The sequence below is a fragment of the Ranitomeya variabilis genome, chromosome 3 (assembly GCF_051348905.1).
Source record: "Ranitomeya variabilis isolate aRanVar5 chromosome 3, aRanVar5.hap1, whole genome shotgun sequence".
Classification (NCBI taxonomy): domain Eukaryota; kingdom Metazoa; phylum Chordata; class Amphibia; order Anura; family Dendrobatidae; genus Ranitomeya; species Ranitomeya variabilis.
In genome coordinates, this window is record NC_135234.1 from 12,153,342 (window position 1) to 12,172,900 (window position 19,559).

Sequence of the window (19,559 nt, forward strand, 5' to 3'; positions counted from 1 at the left end):
TTGGCGGTGTCTACTGAGAAGGCGCCAGAGAATATGCAATGTGATAGAATTCTGTCTAGAAGCGAACGGCAGAACTTTAGGCGAAAAAATGGGTTGTGCTTCTACTGTGGTGATGCAACTCATGTTATATCAGCATGCTCTAAGCGTACTAAGAAGCTTGATAAGTCTGTTTCAATTGGCATTTTACAGTCTAAGTTTATTCTATCTGTGACCCTGATTTGCTCTTTATCGTCTATTACCGCGGACGCCTATGTCGACTCTGGCGCCGCTTTGAGTCTTATGGATTGGTCCTTTGCCAAATGCTGTGGTTATGATTTAGAGCCTTTGGAAGTTCCTATACCTCTGAAGGGTATTGACTCCACACCATTGGCTAGTAATAAACCACAATACTGGACACAAGTAACTATGCGTATTAATCCGGATCACCAGGAGATTATTCGCTTCCTTGTGTTGTATAATCTACATGATGTTTTGGTGCTTGGATTGCCATGGCTGCAATCTCATAACCCAGTCCTCGACTGGAAAGCAATGTCTGTGTTAAGCTGGGGATGTCAGGGGACTCATGGGGACGTACCTTTGGTTGCCATTTCGTCATCTATTCCCTCTGAGATTCCGGAATTTGTATCTGATTATCGTGACGTTTTTGAGGAACCTAAACTTGGTTCACTGCCTCCGCACAGAGATTGCGATTGTACAATAGATCTGATTCCGGGCAGTAAGTTTCCAAAAGGTCCTTTATTTAATCTGTCTGTGCCTGAACATGCTGCTATGCGTGAATATATTAAGGAGTCCTTGGAAAAGGGACATATTCGTCCTTCGTCATCCCCTTTAGGAGCCGGCTTTTTCTTTGTATCTAAAAAGGATGGCTCTTTGAGGCCGTGTATTGATTATCGGCTTTTGAATAAAATCACGATTAAATATCAGTACCCTTTGCCATTGCTTACTGATTTGTTTGCTCGCATAAAGGGGGCCAAGTGGTTCTCTAAGATTGATCTTCGTGGGGCGTATAATTTAGTGCGAATTAAGCAGGGGGACGAGTGGAAAACCGCATTTAATACGCCTGAGGGCCATTTTGAGTATTTAGTAATGCCTTTTGGTCTTTCAAATGCCCCTTCAGTCTTTCAGTCCTTTATGCATGACATTTTCCGTGAATATTTGGATAAATTTATGATTGTGTATTTGGATGATATTTTGATTTTTTCGGATGACTGGGACTCTCATGTCCAGCAGGTCAGGAAGGTTTTTCAGGTTTTGCGCTCTAATTCCTTGTGTGTAAAGGGTTCTAAGTGCATTTTTGGGGTTCAAAAGATTTCCTTTTTGGGATATATTTTTTCCCCCTCTTCCATTGAGATGGATCCTGTCAAGGTTCAGGCTATTTGTGATTGGACGCAACCCTCTTCTCTTAAGAGCCTTCAGAAATTCTTGGGCTTTGCTAATTTCTACCGTCGATTTATAACTGGGTTTTCTGATGTTGCTAAACCACTGACTGATTTGACTAAGAAGGGTGCTGATGTTGCTGATTGGTCCCCTGATGCTGTGGAGGCCTTTCGGGAGCTTAAGCGCCGCTTTTCTTCCGCCCCTGTGTTGCGTCAGCCTGATGTTACTCTTCCTTTTCAGGTTGAGGTCGACGCTTCAGAAATTGGAGCTGGGGCGGTTTTGTCGCAGAAAAGTTCCGACTGCTCCGTGATGAGACCTTGCGCGTTCTTTTCTCGTAAATTTTCGCCCGCGGAGCGAAATTATGATATTGGTAATCGTGAACTCTTAGCTATGAAGTGGGCTTTTGAGGAATGGCGTCATTGGCTTGAGGGGGCTAGACATCAGGTGGTGGTATTGACCGACCACAAGAATTTGATTTATCTTGAGTCTGCCAGGCGCCTGAATCCTAGACAGGCGCGCTGGTCGTTATTTTTCTCTCGGTTTAATTTTGTGGTTTCATACCTACCAGGTTCTAAAAATGTGAAGGCGGATGCCCTTTCTAGGAGTTTTGAGCCTGATTCCCCTGGTGATTCTGAACCTACAGGTATCCTTAAGGATGGAGTGATATTATCTGCTGTTTCCCCAGACTTGCGACGGGTCTTGCAGGAGTTTCAGGCGGATAGACCTGATCGTTGCCCGCCTGGTAGAATGTTTGTTCCTGATGATTGGACCAGTAGAGTCATCTCGGTGGTCCATTCTTCTGCGTTGGCAGGGCATCCTGGAATCTTTGGTACCAGGGAGTTGGTGGCTAGGTCCTTCTGGTGGCCTTCCCTGTCACGAGATGTGCGAGGTTTTGTGCAGTCTTGTGATGTTTGTGCTCGGGCCAAGCCTTGTTGTTCTCGGGCTAGTGGATTGTTGTTATCTTTGCCTATTCCGAAGAGGCCTTGGACTCACATCTCCATGGATTTTATTTCTGATCTTCCTGTTTCTCAGAAGATGTCTGTCATCTGGGTGGTGTGTGACCGTTTCTCTAAGATGGTCCATTTGGTTCCCTTGCCTAAATTGCCTTCCTCATCCGAGCTGGTTCCTCTGTTTTTTCAAAATGTGGTTCGCTTGCATGGTATTCCGGAGAATATCGTTTCTGACAGGGGGACCCAATTCGTGTCTAGATTTTGGCGAGCGTTCTGTGCTAGGATGGGCATTGATTTGTCTTTTTCGTCTGCTTTCCATCCTCAGACTAATGGCCAGACCGAGCGGACGAATCAGACCTTGGAGACATATTTGAGGTGTTTTGTGTCTGCAGATCAGGATGATTGGGTTGCCTTCTTGCCCTTGGCGGAGTTTGCCCTCAATAACCGGGCTAGTTCTGCCACTTTGGTTTCTCCTTTCTTCTGTAATTCGGGGTTTCATCCTCGTTTCTCTTCCGGTCAGGTGGAGTCTTCGGATTGTCCTGGAGTGGATGCTGTGGTGGAGAGGTTGCATCAGATTTGGGGGCATGTGGTGGACAATTTGAAGTTGTCCCAGGAGAAGACTCAGCATTTTGCCAACCGCCGTCGTCGTTTTGGTCCTCGTCTTTGTGTTGGGGATTTGGTGTGGTTGTCTTCTCGTTTTGTCCCTATGAAGGTTTCTTCTCCTAAGTTTAAGCCTCGGTTCATCGGCCCGTACAAGATATTGGAGATTCTTAACCCTGTGTCCTTTCGTTTGGACCTCCCTGCATCTTTTTCTATTCATAATGTCTTCCATCGGTCATTGTTGCGCAGGTATGAGGTACCGGTTGTGCCTTCCGTTGAGCCTCCTGCTCCGGTGTTGGTTGAGGGTGAGTTGGAGTACGTTGTGGAGAAGATCTTGGACTCCCGTGTTTCCAGACGGAGACTTCAGTATTTGGTCAAGTGGAAGGGCTACGGTCAGGAGGATAATTCTTGGGTGACAGCCTCTGATGTTCATGCCTCCGATTTGGTCCGTGCCTTTCATGGGGCTCATCCTGATCGTCCTGGTGGTTCTGGTGAGGGTTCGGTGCCCCCTCCTTGAGGGGGGGGGGTACTGTTGTGAATTTGGTTTCTGGGCTCCCCCGGTGGTCACTGGTGGTACTGAACGTGGGTTTGTCATCTCCTCTGTTCACCTGTTTTCATCAGGATGTGGGAGTTTCTATTTAGCCTTGCTCCTCAGTCATTTCTATGCCGGCCAACAATGTTACCAGAAGCATTTCTGTTGCATGTTCCTGCTCCTAGACTACTTTCAGCTAAGTTGGATTTTTTGTCCTAAGTTTGTTTGCATTTTTGTTCCAGTTCTCTGTGTTTGAATATTTCTGAGACTGGAAGCTCTTGTGAACTGAAATTGCCACTCTGGTGTCATGAGTTGATATTAGAGTTCTAAAGTAATTTCAGGATGGAATTTTGAATAGGGTTTTCAGCTGGCCGTGAAGTTCCCTTTTCTGTCTTCCTTCTATCTAGTAAGCGGACCTCAATTTTGCTAAACCTATTTTCATACTTTGTATGTCAATTTCCTCTAAAATCACCGACAATATTTGTGGGGGCTACTGTCCGCCTTTTGGGGTTAATTTCTCTAGAGGTGAGCCAGGTCTGTATTTTCCTCTGCTAGGGTCAGTCAGTTCTCCGGCTGGCGCTGGGCGTCTAGGGATAAAACGTAGGCACGCTACCCGGCCACTTTCAGTTGTTGTGATAGGTTTAGCTCACGGTCAGCTCGAGTTCCCATCTTCCAAGAGCTAGTCCTTTTTGTATGCTCAACTATGTTCTCTGTGTGTTGAGAACCATGACAGGGGGGATTCTGAAGCTTGATCTGCACTGATTGCGGGGGATTCTGAAGCTTGATCTGTGCTGATTGCGGGGGATTCTGAACCTCGATCTGCACTGATTGCGGGGGATTCTGAAGCTCGATCTGCTCTAATTGTGGGGGATTCTGAAGCTTGATCTGCGCTGATTGCGGGGGATTCTGAAGCTCGATCTGCGCTGATTGTGGAGGATTCTAAAGCTTGATCTGCGCTGATTGCGGGGGATTCTGAAGCTTGATCTGCACTGATTGCGGGGGATTCTGAAGCTTGATCTGCACTGATTGCGGGGGATTCTGAAGCTTGATCTGTGCTGATTGGGGGGGTTTGAAGCTTGATCTGCACTGATTGCGGGGGGATTCTGAAGCTTGATCTGCACTGATTGCGGGGGATTCTGAAGCTTGATCTGTGCTGATTGCGGGGGATTCTGAACCTCGATCTGCACTGATTGCGGGGGATTCTGAAGCTCGATCTGTGCTGATTGTGCGGTATTCTGAAGCTCGATCTTCGCTGATTGCGGGGGATTCTGAAGCTCGATATGCACTGATTGCAGGGGGATTCTGAAGCTTGATCTGCACTGATTGCGGGGGATTCTGAAGCTCGATATGCACTGATTGCGGGGGATTCTGAAGCTTGATCTGCGCTGATTGCGGGGGATTCTGAAGCTCGATCTGCACTGATTGGGGGGGATTCTGAAGCTTGATCTGCGCTGATTGCGGGGGATTCTGAAGCTTGATATGCGCTGATTGCGGGGGGGGGTTCTGAAGCTCCATCTGCGCTGATTGCGGGGGATCCTGAAGCTTGATCTGCGCTGATTGCGGGGGATTCTGAAGCTTGATCTGCGCTGATTGCGGGGGGATTCTGAAGCTTGATCTGCACTGATTGCGGGGGATCCTGAAGCTTGATCTGCGCTGATTGCGGCGGTTTCCTTGTTTTCTCAGTCCTTTCCTGCTGTACGTGCTTTGTGGATCTGTTCGGCCTCCTCCCTGTGACCACATGATGAGACTGAAATAGAGACAAGGCGCACAGCTATCTAAATATAATGCTATTTAGGAGGGTGCAACAGGCAGTGATAAACGAAGCCAGGAAAAACATGTAAAGAAAAGCATCACTGCATAACATGCACACCATCCAATTAATGACAAAATATATAAGAGAAAAATATATATAGTTTATTTGTACATTTAAAACACACCAATAACAAAATAAAACATACTTAAAAACCAAAGACAAAACATGACAGGTTGAATATTTATACAAAATAAGGCAAGCTCCAAAATAACCTGACCTAACTGGCTCATATAGTAAGATCCCATGTGGTTGTAGTAAAATAACCCAACCACTATTATGGATCCAACATGAGGAGCATCAATACATCCCTGCTAATACATAGCCAGGGCCAGATTAGTAACCCGAGTCCTAAAATAAGGACAAAGGGTAGAGACAATCAGCCATATGCACGGCACAAATAAAGACTCAAGATGAGATCCAAATGTGCATACAACCTGATGTTACACCGATATCCCACGCGTATCGCCCGGCGAACCGGGCTTCCTCAGGGAGTGTGTAGATCAGCACAAACATAAAGCTTATATACATATGACATAATGGTATACAACATACCGGTGTGCAGACACAGCTGACCGGAAGGAGTAGAAAACTCGCGTCGCCGCATAGCATATAAGGCATCGTTGGGGAAACAACCTCCTCCATGGGAAACAACCATGGAAACCAAGCGGCGCCGCTTGGTTTCCATGGTGTTGGAGGTAGCGGAGTTGTTGTTCGTAACAGCATGTCTGCGCAGGTGCCCTCGCCCCTGTCTGTCTCACGATGGAGGGCGGAGCTTCACCTTTGTTTGTGGTTTCCCCAACGATGCCTTATATGCTATGCGGCGACGCGAGTTTTCTACTCCTTCCGGTCAGCTGTGTCTGCACACCGGTATGTTGTATACCATTATGTCATATGTATATAAGCTTTATGTTTGTGCTGATCTACACACTCCCTGAGGAAGCCCGGTTCGCCGGGCGATACGCGTGGGATATCGGTGTAACATCAAGTTGTATGCACATTTGGATCTCATCTTGAGTCTTTATTTGTGCCGTGCATATGGCTGATTGTCTCTACCCTTTGTCCTTATTTTAGGACTCGGGTTACTAATCTGGCCCTGGCTATGTATTAGCAGGGATGTATTGATGCTCCTCATGTTGGATCCATAATAGTGGTTGGGTTATTTTACTACAACCACATGGGATCTTACTATATGAGCCAGTTAGGTCAGGTTATTTTGGAGCTTGCCTTATTTTGTATAAATATTCAACCTGTCATGTTTTGTCTTTGGTTTTTAAGTATGTTTTATTTTGTTATTGGTGTGTTTTAAATGTACAAATAAACTATATATATTTTTCTCTTATATATTTTGTCATTAATTGGATGGTGTGCATGTTATGCAGTGATGCTTTTCTTTACATGTTTCACATGATGGGACTGGACTGTGACTATTGAGTCTCGGTGGTCCCCGCACTTCTCAGGGGTCACCACTTGTCTCGCTCTACATTGGGGGGAGGTGTTATGGTCCGCGGCGCTCACGGGCAGCAGAGGATGTTTTTCCCTCATCCTCTTAATCATGGGAGCAGCGTGCGATCCCCGCGAGGCCTGGCGGGCGGCTGACGGACGGTGCCGGACATCCCCTTTAATGTGCAGTAATGGTGATTCCTGGTCTCCGGCACTGATGCGCTGCCGCTGTCTCCGCAGGTCTCCCCGTGTCTGACCGTGCTGTCATGGCTGCTCTTCGTCAGTGACATCGATGTCCTCGCTGACGCCTGCTGGGCGCTCTCTTACCTGTCGGACGGGCCAAACGATAAAATCCAGGCGGTGATCGATGCCGGAGTGTGCAGGCGGCTGGTGGAGCTCTTACTGTAAGACATGGCGGACGGGCCGAGATCGCTGGGATAAGCGGCGCCTGCTGAGCCGGTAACAACCTTCTGCCTCTCTCCTTCCAGGCACAGCGACTACAAAGTGGTGTCACCGGCCCTGAGAGCGGTGGGGAACATCGTCACCGGGGATGACGTGCAGACTCAGGTACGGAGCAGACGAGAGTGCCGCTCTTAAAGGGGAAGTCCATAGATGTGTCAGGTATTCATGCGAGAGTATGACCCCTTTACCGTTTGCGTGGAGCCGTACATGAGACAGTTCTGCCCTCCGGTGGACGAGTGCATGAACAGCGGGCGACTCTGTGGCCACGTGGGCGACTGTGCTGTGATATAAGAGTGGCGCCTCTGCTCCGCAGGTCATCCTGAACTGCTCCGCTCTGCAGAGCTTACTCCACCTACTGAGCAGCCCCAAGGAGTCGATAAAGAAGGAGGCGTGCTGGACGATATCCAACATCACCGCCGGGAACCGAGCTCAGATCCAGGTCAGTGCGGCCTCCGTGGCCCGGGCGACCGCCCAGATCCAGCCGTCCATCCACCTTACAAGCAGCTGGCCACTGATAGACTATAGAGGTGGCCGGTAACCTTGGCAACGAGCTGTAAACTAAACAAAAATCCCTATCTTCTTGAGAACGGAGGTAGATCACCACACCTCTCGAGTCTAAAGGAAATTTACCTATTTATTAAGGTGAGAAACCCCCTCGTCCCATGCCGGACCTGGCGCTTTGTGCGCTGGGTCGGTGCGGTTCTGGTGCCGGGGCCGCTGTAGTTTTTATTATTTTGGGGTACAAACAATTTCTTGATTTTTTTTTTTCCATATTTTTCAGGAGGTAAATTGACCACGTAACAGCGATTGTTCCGTTATTTATCTTCTTGCCCGCGATCTCCATATTGGAAGGAGGGTTAATAGGACGTTCTGTTTGGGCGGCTCACGGCGCTCCGAAAAGTGATCATTCTTTTTCTTTTTTTCTTTTTTTTTTTAAAGGGGTTTTCAATTTATAATGAAGTGATCCCCAAACGATGCCAGTAATGTAATTAGCAATGACAGTTTTCCTCCAGTGCAGTGTCGGTGCTCCAGTCTGAGTGATTGGTTACAGCGGTGACATCACACTGATGTCTCACATCAATGCTGCAGCCGATCACTGAACCTGGCGGCTTTTTTGCTTTTTGCGTTCACCTTCTGTCATAGTTTGTCCTGTTTTACAATGAGACCAAATATCTTCATTTTTATTTTACGTTTTGGGAAAAGGGGGGATTTTTTTTTTAAAGATTTTTACCCTTTTGCACATATAAGAGCTGCGGTCACAAACTGTAAGATTCCCATTATCCGTCATTTGCTGGAAGCTCCGGTGCGCGGTCCCGGTGTCTGCGGGGTGGATGATGGGGGTTCTGCTCCGTGTTAACCCTTCCCCCTCCTCTCCTCTCTCTACAGACTGTGATTGAAGCCGACATCTTCCCTGCTCTTATTAACATCCTGCAGACGGCCGAATTCAGGACCCGGAAGGAGGCGGCGTGGGCGATCACAAACGCCACGTCCGGGGGCTCCGCAGAGCAGATAAAGTAAGGCTCCGGATACATGTGTGTACAGGGTCTATGATGAGCGAGCGGCCCCTGAGGACGAGGGGCGCACACAGACGCTGCATGCTCACTGGGGGCTGGTGATGATTGCTTATGTCCCCCACAATCAGCACCAGACCTGAGAGCATCCTTATGTCCGAAACAACCTAGACGTCTTCAACTGAAGCCATCTCATCGATGAAAGTCCTGCACCCGAACCTCGAGAAAATGGCTGCAAATGTGGCCAGAATGTCTCTGCGAGAGTGTCAGCCCCTCTGTCTACAGATCTGGGTGCTCATCGGGTGCAGGAGTAGATTCCAGACGGACTCTGTGTTGTCTGTGGGGAGTAGTAGTCGTAGGTTTAACACTTTTATTGCAAGGCATTATCCTCATCTGTGTGAGCTGCGACTATTACAGAAAAAAAACAAGAAGTGCGGTGCTGGTAACGGTGCGGTGCTGGTAACGGTGCGGTGCTGGTAACGGTGCGGTGCTGGTAACGGTGCGGTGCTGGTAACGGTGCGGTGCTGGTAACGGTGCGGTGCTGGTAACGGTGCGGTGCTGGTAACGGTGCGGTGCTGGTAACGGTGCGGTGCTGGTAACGGTGCGGTGTCGGGAGCGGTGCGGTGCTGGGAGCGGTACGGTGCTGGTAACGGTGCGGTGCTGGGAGCGGTGCGGTGCTGGTAACGGTGCGGTGCTGGTAACGGTGCGGTGCTGGGAGCGGTGCGGTGCTGGTAACGGTGCGGTGCTGGGAGCGGTGCGGTGCTGGTAACGGTGCGGTGCTGGGTGCGGTGCTGGTAACGGTGCGGTGCTGGGAGCGGTGCGGTTCTGGTAACGACGCGGTGCTGGTAACGGCGTGGTGCTGGTAACTGCTTTGCTGGTAACGGCGCGGCGCTGGTAACGGCGCGGTGCTGGTAACGGTGCGGTGCTGGTAACGGTGCGGTGCTGTGCTGGTAACGGCGTGGTGCTGGGAGCGGTGCTGTGCTGGTAACGGTGCGGTGCTGGTAACGGTGCGGTGCTGGTAACGGTGCGGTGCTGTGCTGGTAACTGTGCTGTGCTGGTAACTGTGCTGTGCTGGTAATGGCGTGCTGGGAGCGGTGCGGTGCTGGTAACGGTGTGGTGCTGGTAACGGTGCGGTGCTGGTAATGGTGCGGTGCTGTGCTGGTAACTGTGCTGTGCTGGTAACGGCGTGGTGCTGGGAGCGGCGCTGTGCTGGTAACGGTGCGGGGCTGGTAACGGTGCGGTGCTGGTAACGGCGCGGTGCTGGTAACTGTGTGGTGCTGGTAACTGCGTGGTGCTGGTAACGGTGCGGTGCTGGTAACGGTGCGGTGCTGGTAACGGTGCGGTGCTGGTAACGGTGCGGTGCTGGTAACGGTGCGGTGCTGGTAACTGCGGTGCTGGTAACTGTGCGGTGTCGGGAGTGGTGCGGTGCTGGGAGCGGTGCGGTGCTGGTAACGGTGCGGTGCTGGGTGCGGTGCTGGGAGCAGTGCGGTGCTGGTAACGGCGCGGTGCTGGTAACGGTGCTGTGCAGGTAACGGCGTGGTGCTGGGAGCGGTGCTGTGCTGGTAACGGCGCGGTGCTGGTAACGTCGCGGTGCTGGTAATGGTGCTGGTAATGGTGCGGTGCTGGTAGCGGTGCGGTGCTGGTAACGGTGCGGTGCTGGTAGCGGTGCGGGGCTGGTACCGGTGCGGTGCTGGTAACGGTGCGGTGCTGGTAACGGTGCGGTGCTGGTAACGGTGCGGTGCTGGTAACGGTGCGGTGCTGGTAACAGAGCGGTGCTGGTAGTGGTGCTGGTAATGGTGCGGTGCTGGTAGCGGTGCGGTGCTGGTAACGGTGCGGTGCTGGTAACGGTGCGGTGCTGGTAGCGGTGTGGGGCTGGTACCGGTGCGGTGCTGGTAACGGTGCGGTGCTGGTAACAGAGCGGTGCTGGTAGTGGACGGTTCCGCTGATTCACGTCCATGTCGTCTTCTGTGTCAGGTACCTGGTGGATCTGGGCTGCATCAAACCGCTCTGTGACCTCCTCACCGTCATGGACTCCAAGATCGTGCAGGTGGCATTGAACGGCTTAGAAAATATCCTGAGACTGGGCGAGCAGGAATCGAAGCGAAGCGGATCGGGCATAAACCCGTACTGCGCTCTCATCGAGGAAGCCTACGGTAAGGATGAGCACGTCTGCGCGACCAGGGATCGGGAGACTCGGCCTCCGTCTATTATACTCCAGTCACATCCAGAGCTGCAGGCACAAAGGTCACTGGACAGAACCCTGTACGTCCCTATAAATCATTAGGTGAGCATTGAACTCACAGGGGTCATCGGAGAAATGAAGCGGCAGCATTGTGAGTGCAGCTCTGGATATACAGGGGCTTGTGATAGTATTCACCCCCTTGGTATTTTTCATAGTTTATCTTGCAATCTGGAATTTCACAGGTTTTTTTGAGAGTTTGTATCGTTCATGTAGAGAAGATGCCGACAACTGAGAACGTTTGGTTTGGTATTGTGAAGCAAACAACAAATAGGGCAAAATAACTGAGTATTTCAGTGTGCAAAACTCTTCACCCCCCTAAAGTCAGTACTGTGTAGAGCCTCCTTTTGCGGCAGTTACAGCTGCAGTCGCTTTGGATGAGTCTCTATGAGGTTTCCACTGGATTTTTCCCCTTCCTCAAGGCCAAACTGCTCCAGTTCCTTCAGGTTAGATGTTTCCTCTGGTGAGCAGCGATCTTCACGTCTGACCACAGATTCTCCATTGGATTAAGCTCTGGGCTGTGACTCGGCCACTGCAGAACATCTCCACGTTTCCCCTTACTCCCCTCGAGTGTTGGTTTAGCCGTATGCTGGGGGTCATTGTCTTGGTGAATATCCATCCCAGTCTCAGATCTCTGGGTAGCTAGAAGGAATATAGAGCGCACATTGGGTCTCATCAGATAAAGGGAATATTCGTGAGAGATAATATAAATTCACTCACCTATTATGGGTGTGTGAGACACAACCTCTGCACTTAGCATTGGCGGCTGCTGCAAGCCCCGATGTGATGATCCTCTGCCAGGTGAAGAGAATGGGGCATCAGACTGCGCTGCTCGCCGGTCAGGATCATGGACCAGAGAAGTCCAAGTAGATGTAATGGAGAATAGACTTTATTTCTTTGTACCACGTCCTCAGGACAGTCTATACACATACAGGGTCTTGTATTTATAACACAAGAAGCACATGGAGACGCCTCCTATCAAACAATACGCTACACCCAGTGGGCGGGAATCTGACTTAAACATATATTCAATCACATATGTCCATCATAAAACATACGAAACAATCATAAAATATCATTGAGTATAGCACGTAAAACCATCGCTCCTACATGGAAAAATCTAAATACAGAGAAACACATTAAAAAGAGTAAAGTAAATGAATAACTTTTGCTGGGGGAGCGCTGGAACCTGCGGTGTTCGAACATTTACTCTTTGCCAGGACCCTGCGACTGAGGTTTGGAACCATTGAGCCCTGGGTGGATTTGGTTGGATTGTTTTATTTGGTGCTAGTTTTGCAAGAGTCTGTGAAATCAAAGAGATAACAGTGGAAAAAAAAATCCACATAATTAGCAAGGTTTGATGTCAGGGACCCTATCCCTGAAATTATGGGTCTCCCAGGGGGTCTTTTAGCATCCTTGTGGATTTTGGGAAGGTGATAGAAAAAAGAAATCGGGGGATTGACAACTCTTAAAAATGTTTTCTCTGATTTGTTCAGAATGTTCTATCAGCTTCTGATATCAAATCGTTATAAACAATAACTGCACATCACAACAAAAGGCTCTCCTTCAGGGTGATCCCTATTGACCATGTCCCCCTCGATAATCCTCTCAACAGAAAAGAGATCTTCTGGATTCACTAGCTGAGCACTATAAATCCCCATGGACTCAACGAAACAACTGATTTGTTCAACTGACTTGGATACTTCTATGGATTCTGCTGTTCCCTGTAGAACCTCATCATTCCTCCGCACGTTCTAATGTTTGTTTTTATTTATTTAAAAAAGGGTAGGGAAAGAGAAAAGGGAGAAGAAAAATAATAATTCTCAGGGACTTTCTTCGGGAGTTTTTTTTTTTTTTCCACTGTTATCTCTTTGATTTCACAGACTCTTGCGAAACTAGCACCAAATAAAACAATCCAACCAAATCCACCCAGGGCTCAATGGTTCAAACCTCAGTCGCAGGGTCCTGGCAAAGAATAAATGTTCTACCACCGCAGGTTCCAGCGCTCCCCCAGCAAAAGTTATTCATTCACTTTACTCTTTGTAATGTGTTTCTCTGTATTTAGATTTTTACATGTATGAGCGATGGTTTTACGTGCTATACTCTATGATATTTTATGATTGTTTCTTTTTTTATGATGGACATATGTGATTGAATATATGTTTAAGTCAGATTCCCGCCCACTGGGTGTAGAGTATTGTTTGATAGGAGGCGTCTCCATGTGCTTCTTTTGCTATAAATACAAGACCCTGTATGTGTATAGACTGTCCTGAGGACGTGGTATAAAGAAATAAAGTCTATTCTCCATTACATTTACTTGGACTTCTCTGGTCCATTCTCCTGACCGGCGAGCAGCGCAGTCTGATGCCCCATTCTCTTCACCTAGCAAAAGAGTCTCAAATCACTGACACACAAACCGGTTTTGCTCAAGAATATCCCTATGTTTCACACCATCCATCTTTTCTTGGCAGGTTTGTTGTGGTACCATGTTCTTCAGGGTGGAAGTTGGAGATCTCCTTGGTCTTCATGCTGGCATTTGAAGATCTCCTTGGTGTTCATGGTGTTGTTTGGAGATCTCCTTTGTCTTCATGGTGGTGTTTAGAGATCTCCTTGGTCTTCATGGTGGTGTTGGAGATCTCCTTGGTCTTCATGCTGGCATTTGAAGATCTCCTTGGTGTTCATGGTGTTGTTTGGAGATCTCCTTTGTCTTCATGGTGGTGTTTAGAGATCTCCTTCGTCTTCATGGTGGTGTTTGGAGATCTCCTTGGTCTTCATGGTGTTGTATGGAGATCTCCTTGGTCTTCAGGGTGTTGTTTGGAGATCTCCTTGGTCTTCATGGTGGTGTTTGGAGATCTCCTTGGTGTTCATGGTGGTGTTTGGAGATCTCCTTGGTCTTCATGGTGACATTTGGAGATCTCCTTGGTCTTCTTGGTGGCATTTGGAGATCTCCTTGGTCTTCATGGTGTTGTTTGGAGATCTCCTTTGTCTTCATGGTGGCGTTTGGAGATATCCTTGGTCTTCATGGTGGTGTTTAGAGATCTCCTTGGTCTTCATGGTGGTGTTGGAGATCTCCTTGGTGATCATGGTGGTGTTTGGAGGTCTTCATGGTGTTGTTTGGAGATCTCCTTTGTCGTCATGGTGGTGTTTGGAGATCTCCTTGGTCTTCATGGTGACACTTGGAGATCTCCTTGGTCTTCTTGGTGGCATTTAGAGATCTCCTTGGTCTTCATGGTGGTGTTGGAGATCTCCTTGGTGATCATGGTGGTGTTTGGAGGTCTTCATGGTGTTGTTTGGAGATCTCCTTTGTCGTCATGGTGGTGTTTGGAGATCTCCTTGGTCTTCATGGTGACACTTGGAGATCTCCTTGGTCTTCATGGTGGCGTTTAGAGATCTCCTTGGTCTTCATGGTGGTGTTTGGAGATCTCCTTGGTCTTCATGGTGGTGTTTGGAGAGCTTCTTGTTCTTCATGGTGGTGTTTGGAGATCTCCTTGGTCTTCATGGTGGTGTTTGGTTAGTGGTGCCTCTTGTTAATTGTTTTGCAGCTTCTGTGGCCTTTCAGAGAAGGTAAAGTGTAACTACTGACAGACATGTGACACTTAGATTACACACAGGGGGACATCCTGTCACTAAGCATGGGACTTATGAAGGGAATTGCTTGCACCAGAAATTTTTAGGAGCTTCATCGCAAAAGGGGTGAATACATATGCACATGCCAATTTTTAGTTATCTGATCCCATACATTTAATTTGTGTCCATATTTTTCGCATTTCACTTTACCAACTTAGACTATTTAGTGCTGATTCATCACACATAAATCAGATTCTAAAATAGGTAAAAAGCCAAGGGGGTGAATATTTTCGCCAGCCCCTGTAGAGTAAGTCCAGGTGGGTGACGCAGAGATGTTCTTACCCGCTCTCACCTTTCCGTGTCTTTCTCCCCCGTCCAGGCCTTGACAAGATCGAGTTCCTGCAGAGCCACGAGAACCAGGAGATTTACCAGAAGGCGTTTGACCTGATCGAGCATTACTTCGGCACGGAGGATGAAGACAGCAGTATTGCCCCCCAAGTAGACCTGAGCCAGCAGCAGTACATCTTCCAGCAGCGTGAGACCCCAGTAGAGCGATTCCAGCTGTAACGCCATCCTCCGGGGCTCAGCATGCCACACAGTTAGATCTCCACCATCCTCCTCCATCTGTCTGCCGCGTGCACAATTTTCTCTTCCCTCCCTCTTTCCACTCCGTAAATTTTTATTTCTTCTTTTCCTCTGTATTTTTTTTTTTTGGTTTCTTTTTTTTCCAAACCTTCGCCTTTCCTTTTTGGCGCCCCCCAACCTACGCCATGACGGAATGGCGTCGCCCATCTGATTGCTTTTAACATATCTCCATTATTTCACCTCCGACATCAAGGACACAATGACAAAAGGAAAAGACCAGACCAACCGCACACACCTGACTGTACTGACAAAGCGAGGCCCGGACCCAGGAGACTGGCTCCGCCGGGACATGGACCCTCCCGATACAAGATGTCAGAGAAGGACGAAGTAAAAGACTTATTCTACGAGGCCGAGGGACACGGAAAGTCCAGGATGGACCTAGCGCCGGGATCGGCCGATCACTACTGACCATCTCACTCCCTGGTGGTTCAGAGCTCACCGCGATCTTCAGGCTGCCTTGATTTTTTTTTTTTTTTTTTTTTCCCATTTTGCTCCATTTTGTGTCTCTTCCCTCGGACCCCATGAGACTGTGGACGGCTGATGTCCTTACTCTCTTCCCCAGAGACATGACGGACTTTGGAAAATTCTTTTTGTGGAGACTTTTCTAGTGACTCTTTAAATTAAAAAAAAAAAAACATGAAAAAAATGACAAAAAAAAAAGTTCCCCGTCCCTTTAAACGGACCTCCTCCAATCACAACACAAAGAAATAATAGTAATAATAATAATAATAATGTGACGGGACTGAATCTTGGACGCCGCTGTCGGCCGTGACGTTCCTGAGTGAGGTCTCCTCCTCCCCTCTCATCTGTCTGGTTTACAAAGAGAAGCCGCCGTAGGTTAGAGTATATATATATATTTTTATTTTACGTTGATGCAGCAATTTTTTCTTTGCTGTGTAAATTATTGCATTATTTTAATGTCGTTTATTGTTCCCACGGCCATTTTACAGGTCACAGGGCGGTGACCCTCTAGAGATCTATACAGAGCATTTCCCGGAGCGGACGCCCGGCGTCCTCAGGGCTCTCCTGCATTTTCTGGATTTGCCACAATTAAACCATGCTCATTTCTCTCCGTACGGTGATTCCTGTCTGTGACGACCGAGCAAAACGTGTAAATTATATGTGTGTACAGCGCCGTGCGGAGGAGGCGCAGCAACGGGGGAAGCCGCAGACGTAGAAGGGTTAATTGTATCCGCAAAGTACTGAGCAAACAAGAGAAATGTAAATACTATCAGTATCTGGTGACCGCCCATCACCTCCATCATCAGTATCTGGTGACCGCCCGTCACCTCCATCATCAGTATCTGGTGACCGCCCGTCACCTCCATCATCAGTATCTGGTGACCGCCCGTCTCCTCCATCATCAGTATCTAGTGACCGCCCGTCTCCTACATCATCAGTATCTGGTGACCGCCCATCACCTCCATCATCAGTATCTGGTGATCGCCTGTCACCTCCATCATCAGTATCTGGTGACCACCCATCACCTCCATCATCAGTATCTGGTGACCGCCTGTCACCTCCATCTTCAGTATCTGGTGACTGCCCGTCACCTCCATCATCAGTATCTGGTGTCCACCTGTCACCTCCATCATCAGTATCTGGTGACCGCCCATCACCTCCATCTTCATATCTGGTGTCCACCCGTCACCTCCATCTTCAGTATCTGGTGTCCACCCGTCACCTCCATCATCAGTATCTGGTGTCCACCCGTCACCTCCATCATCAGTATCTGGTGTCCACCCGTCACCTCCATCTTCAGTATCTGGTGACCGCCCATCACCTCCATCTTCAGTATCTGGTGACCACCCGTCACCTCCATCATCAGTATCTTGTGATCGCCCGTCACTTCCATCATCAGTATCTTGTGATCGCCCGTCACCTCCATCATCAGTATCTTGTGATCGCCCGTCACCTCCATCATCAGTATCTTGTGATCGCCCGTCACCTCCATCATCAGTATCTGGTGACCGCCCATCACCTCCATCATCATCATCATCTGGTCACTGCCCGTCACCTCCATCATCAGTATCTGATGAATTTCTCTTTACATTCCGATAATTGATACAAATAATCTATTAACCCTTTTCCTGCGGTGCCGCCCGTTTCCACCTCTGCACGATACGTTATATATGTAGATAGGAGGCGTTACATTACATTATACAGTGTAGAGCGGGGTCCGTCCCCGGGAGGACGAGGTGGTCTCTGGTAAGTTCTTTTCCATGATGTCTTATATTCCGGTCACCTCCAGAGCAGCACTCTCCATCCATCAGCGGCTTCTCTGTACAGATATTCTGCCAGCGGTGCCGAACCTGAGAGATAACAGAAAGGCAGCAGGATTCTGTCCATGTGAAATAATACAGGATCAGAGGAGGATAAGGCTCATGGCTGCACAGAGAAATGGTGTCCTGAGGATCCAGGAGGTGGTTCTGTGCAGGGACCTGTCTCTGTGATGCGGCCCCTGTCTCTGCTGTGCGGCCCGTCTCTGCTGTGCGGCCCCTGTCTCTGCGGTGCGGCCCCTGTCTCTGCGATGCGGCCCCTGTCTCTGCGATGCGGCCCCTGTCTCTGCTGTGCGGCCCCTGTCTCTGCGGTGCGGCCCCTGTCTCTGCGATGCGGCCCCTGTCTCTGCGATGCGGCCCATGTCTCTGCTGTGCGGCCCCTGTCTCTGCTGTGCGGCCGCTGTCTCTGCTGTGCGGCCCCTGTCTATGTGATGCGGCCCCTGTCTCTGCGGTGCGGCCCCTGTCTCTGCTGTGCGGCCCCTGTCTCTGCGGTGCGGCCCCTGTCTCTGCTGTGCGGCCCCTGTCTCTGCTGTGCGGCCCCTGTCTCTGCAGTGCGGCCCCTGTCTCTGCAGTGCGGCCCCTGTCTCTGCTGTGCGGCCCCTGTCTCTGTGGTGCACCCCTGTCTCTGCTGTGCGGCCGCTGTCTCTGCTGTGCGGCCCCTGTCTCTGTGATGCGGCCCCTGTCTCTGCTGTGCGGCCGCTGTCTCTGCTGTGCGGCCCCTGTCTCTGTGATGCGGCCCCTGTCTTTGCTGTGCGGCTGCCCCTGTCTCTGCTGTGCAGCCCCTGTCTCTGCTGTGCGGCCCCTGTCTCTGCAGTGCGGCCCCTGTCTCTGCGATGCGGCCCCTGTCTCTGCTGTGCGGCCCCTGTCTCTGTGATGCAGCCCCTGTCTCTGCTGTGCGGCCCCTGTCTCTGCTGTGCGGCCCCTGTCTCTGCTGTGCGGCCCCTGTCTCTGCTGTGCGGCCCCTGTCTCTGCGATGCGGCCCCTGTCTCTGCTGTGCGGCCCCTGTCTCTGCTGTGCGGCCCCTGTCTCTGCTGTGCGGCCCCTGTCTCTGCGATGCGGCCCCTGTCTCTGCTGTGTGGCCCCTGTCTCTGTGATGCAGCCCCTGTCTCTGCTGTGCGGCCCCTGTCTCTGCTGTGCGGCCCCTGTCTCTGCTGTGCGGCCCCTGTCTCTGCGATGCGGCCCCTGTCTCTGCTGTGCGGCCCCTGTCTCTGCTGTGCGGCCCCTGTCTCTGCGGTGCGGCCCCTGTCTCTGTGATGCGGCCCCTGTCTCTGCGATGCGGCCCATGTCTCTGCTGTGCGGCCCCTGTCTCTGCGATGCGGCCGCTGTCTCTGCTGTGCGGCCCCTGTCTATGTGATGCGGCCCCTGTCTCTGCGGTGCGGCCCCTGTCTCTGCTGTGCGGCCCCTGTCTCTGCGGTGCGGCCCCTGTCTCTGCTGTGCGGCCCCTGTCTCTGTGGTGCACCCCTGTCTCTGCTGTGCGGCCCCTGTCTCTGCTGTGCGGCCCCTGTCTCTGCTGTGCGGCCCCTGTCTCTGCTGTGCGGCCCCTGTCTCTGCTGTGCGGCCCCTGTCTCTGCTGTGCGGCCCCTGTCTCTGCTGTGCGGCCCCTGTCTCTGCTGTGCGGCCCCTGTCTCTGCTGTGCGGCCCCTGTCTCTGCAGTGCGGCCCCTGTCTCTGCGATGCGGCCCCTGTCTCTGCTGTGCGGCCCCTGTCTCTGCTGTGCGGCCCCTGTCTCTGCTGTGCGGCCCCTGTCTCTGCTGTGCGGCCCCTGTCTCTGCTGTGCGGCCCCTGTCTCTGCTGTGCGGCCCCTGTCTCTGCGATGCGGCCCCTGTCTCTGCTGTGCGGCCCCTGTCTCTGCTGTGCGGCCCCTGTCTCTGCTGTGCGGCCCCTGTCTCTGCGATGCGGCCCCTGTCTCTGCTGTGCGGCCCCTGTCTCTGTGATGCAGCCCCTGTCTCTGCTGTGCGGCCCCTGTCTCTGCTGTGCGGCCCCTGTCTCTGCTGTGCGGCCCCTGTCTCTGCGATGCGGCCCCTGTCTCTGCTGTGCGGCCCCTGTCTCTGCTGTGCGGCCCCTGTCTCTGCGGTGCGGCCCCTGTCTCTGCGATGCGGCCCCTGTCTCTGCGATGCGGCCCATGTCTCTGCTGTGCGGCCCCTG

At 50.9% G+C, this 19,559-nt stretch overlaps 1 protein-coding gene across 1 annotated transcript in view; it reads left to right on the forward strand.

Annotated features, from left to right (window-relative positions):
* Positions 1-16,208, forward strand: part of KPNA1 (karyopherin subunit alpha 1) — a 53,090-nt gene extending 36,882 nt beyond the window's left edge. Inside the window, exons 9-14 of the mRNA XM_077293666.1 lie at positions 6,953-7,116; positions 7,201-7,279; positions 7,488-7,613; positions 8,561-8,688; positions 10,660-10,838; positions 14,871-16,208. Of these exons, the coding sequence (XP_077149781.1) occupies positions 6,953-7,116; positions 7,201-7,279; positions 7,488-7,613; positions 8,561-8,688; positions 10,660-10,838; positions 14,871-15,058 (864 nt within the window). The 3' untranslated portion in view covers positions 15,059-16,208. The remainder of the gene's footprint in view (positions 1-6,952; positions 7,117-7,200; positions 7,280-7,487; positions 7,614-8,560; positions 8,689-10,659; positions 10,839-14,870) is intronic.
* Positions 16,209-19,559: the final 3,351 nt, after the last annotated feature.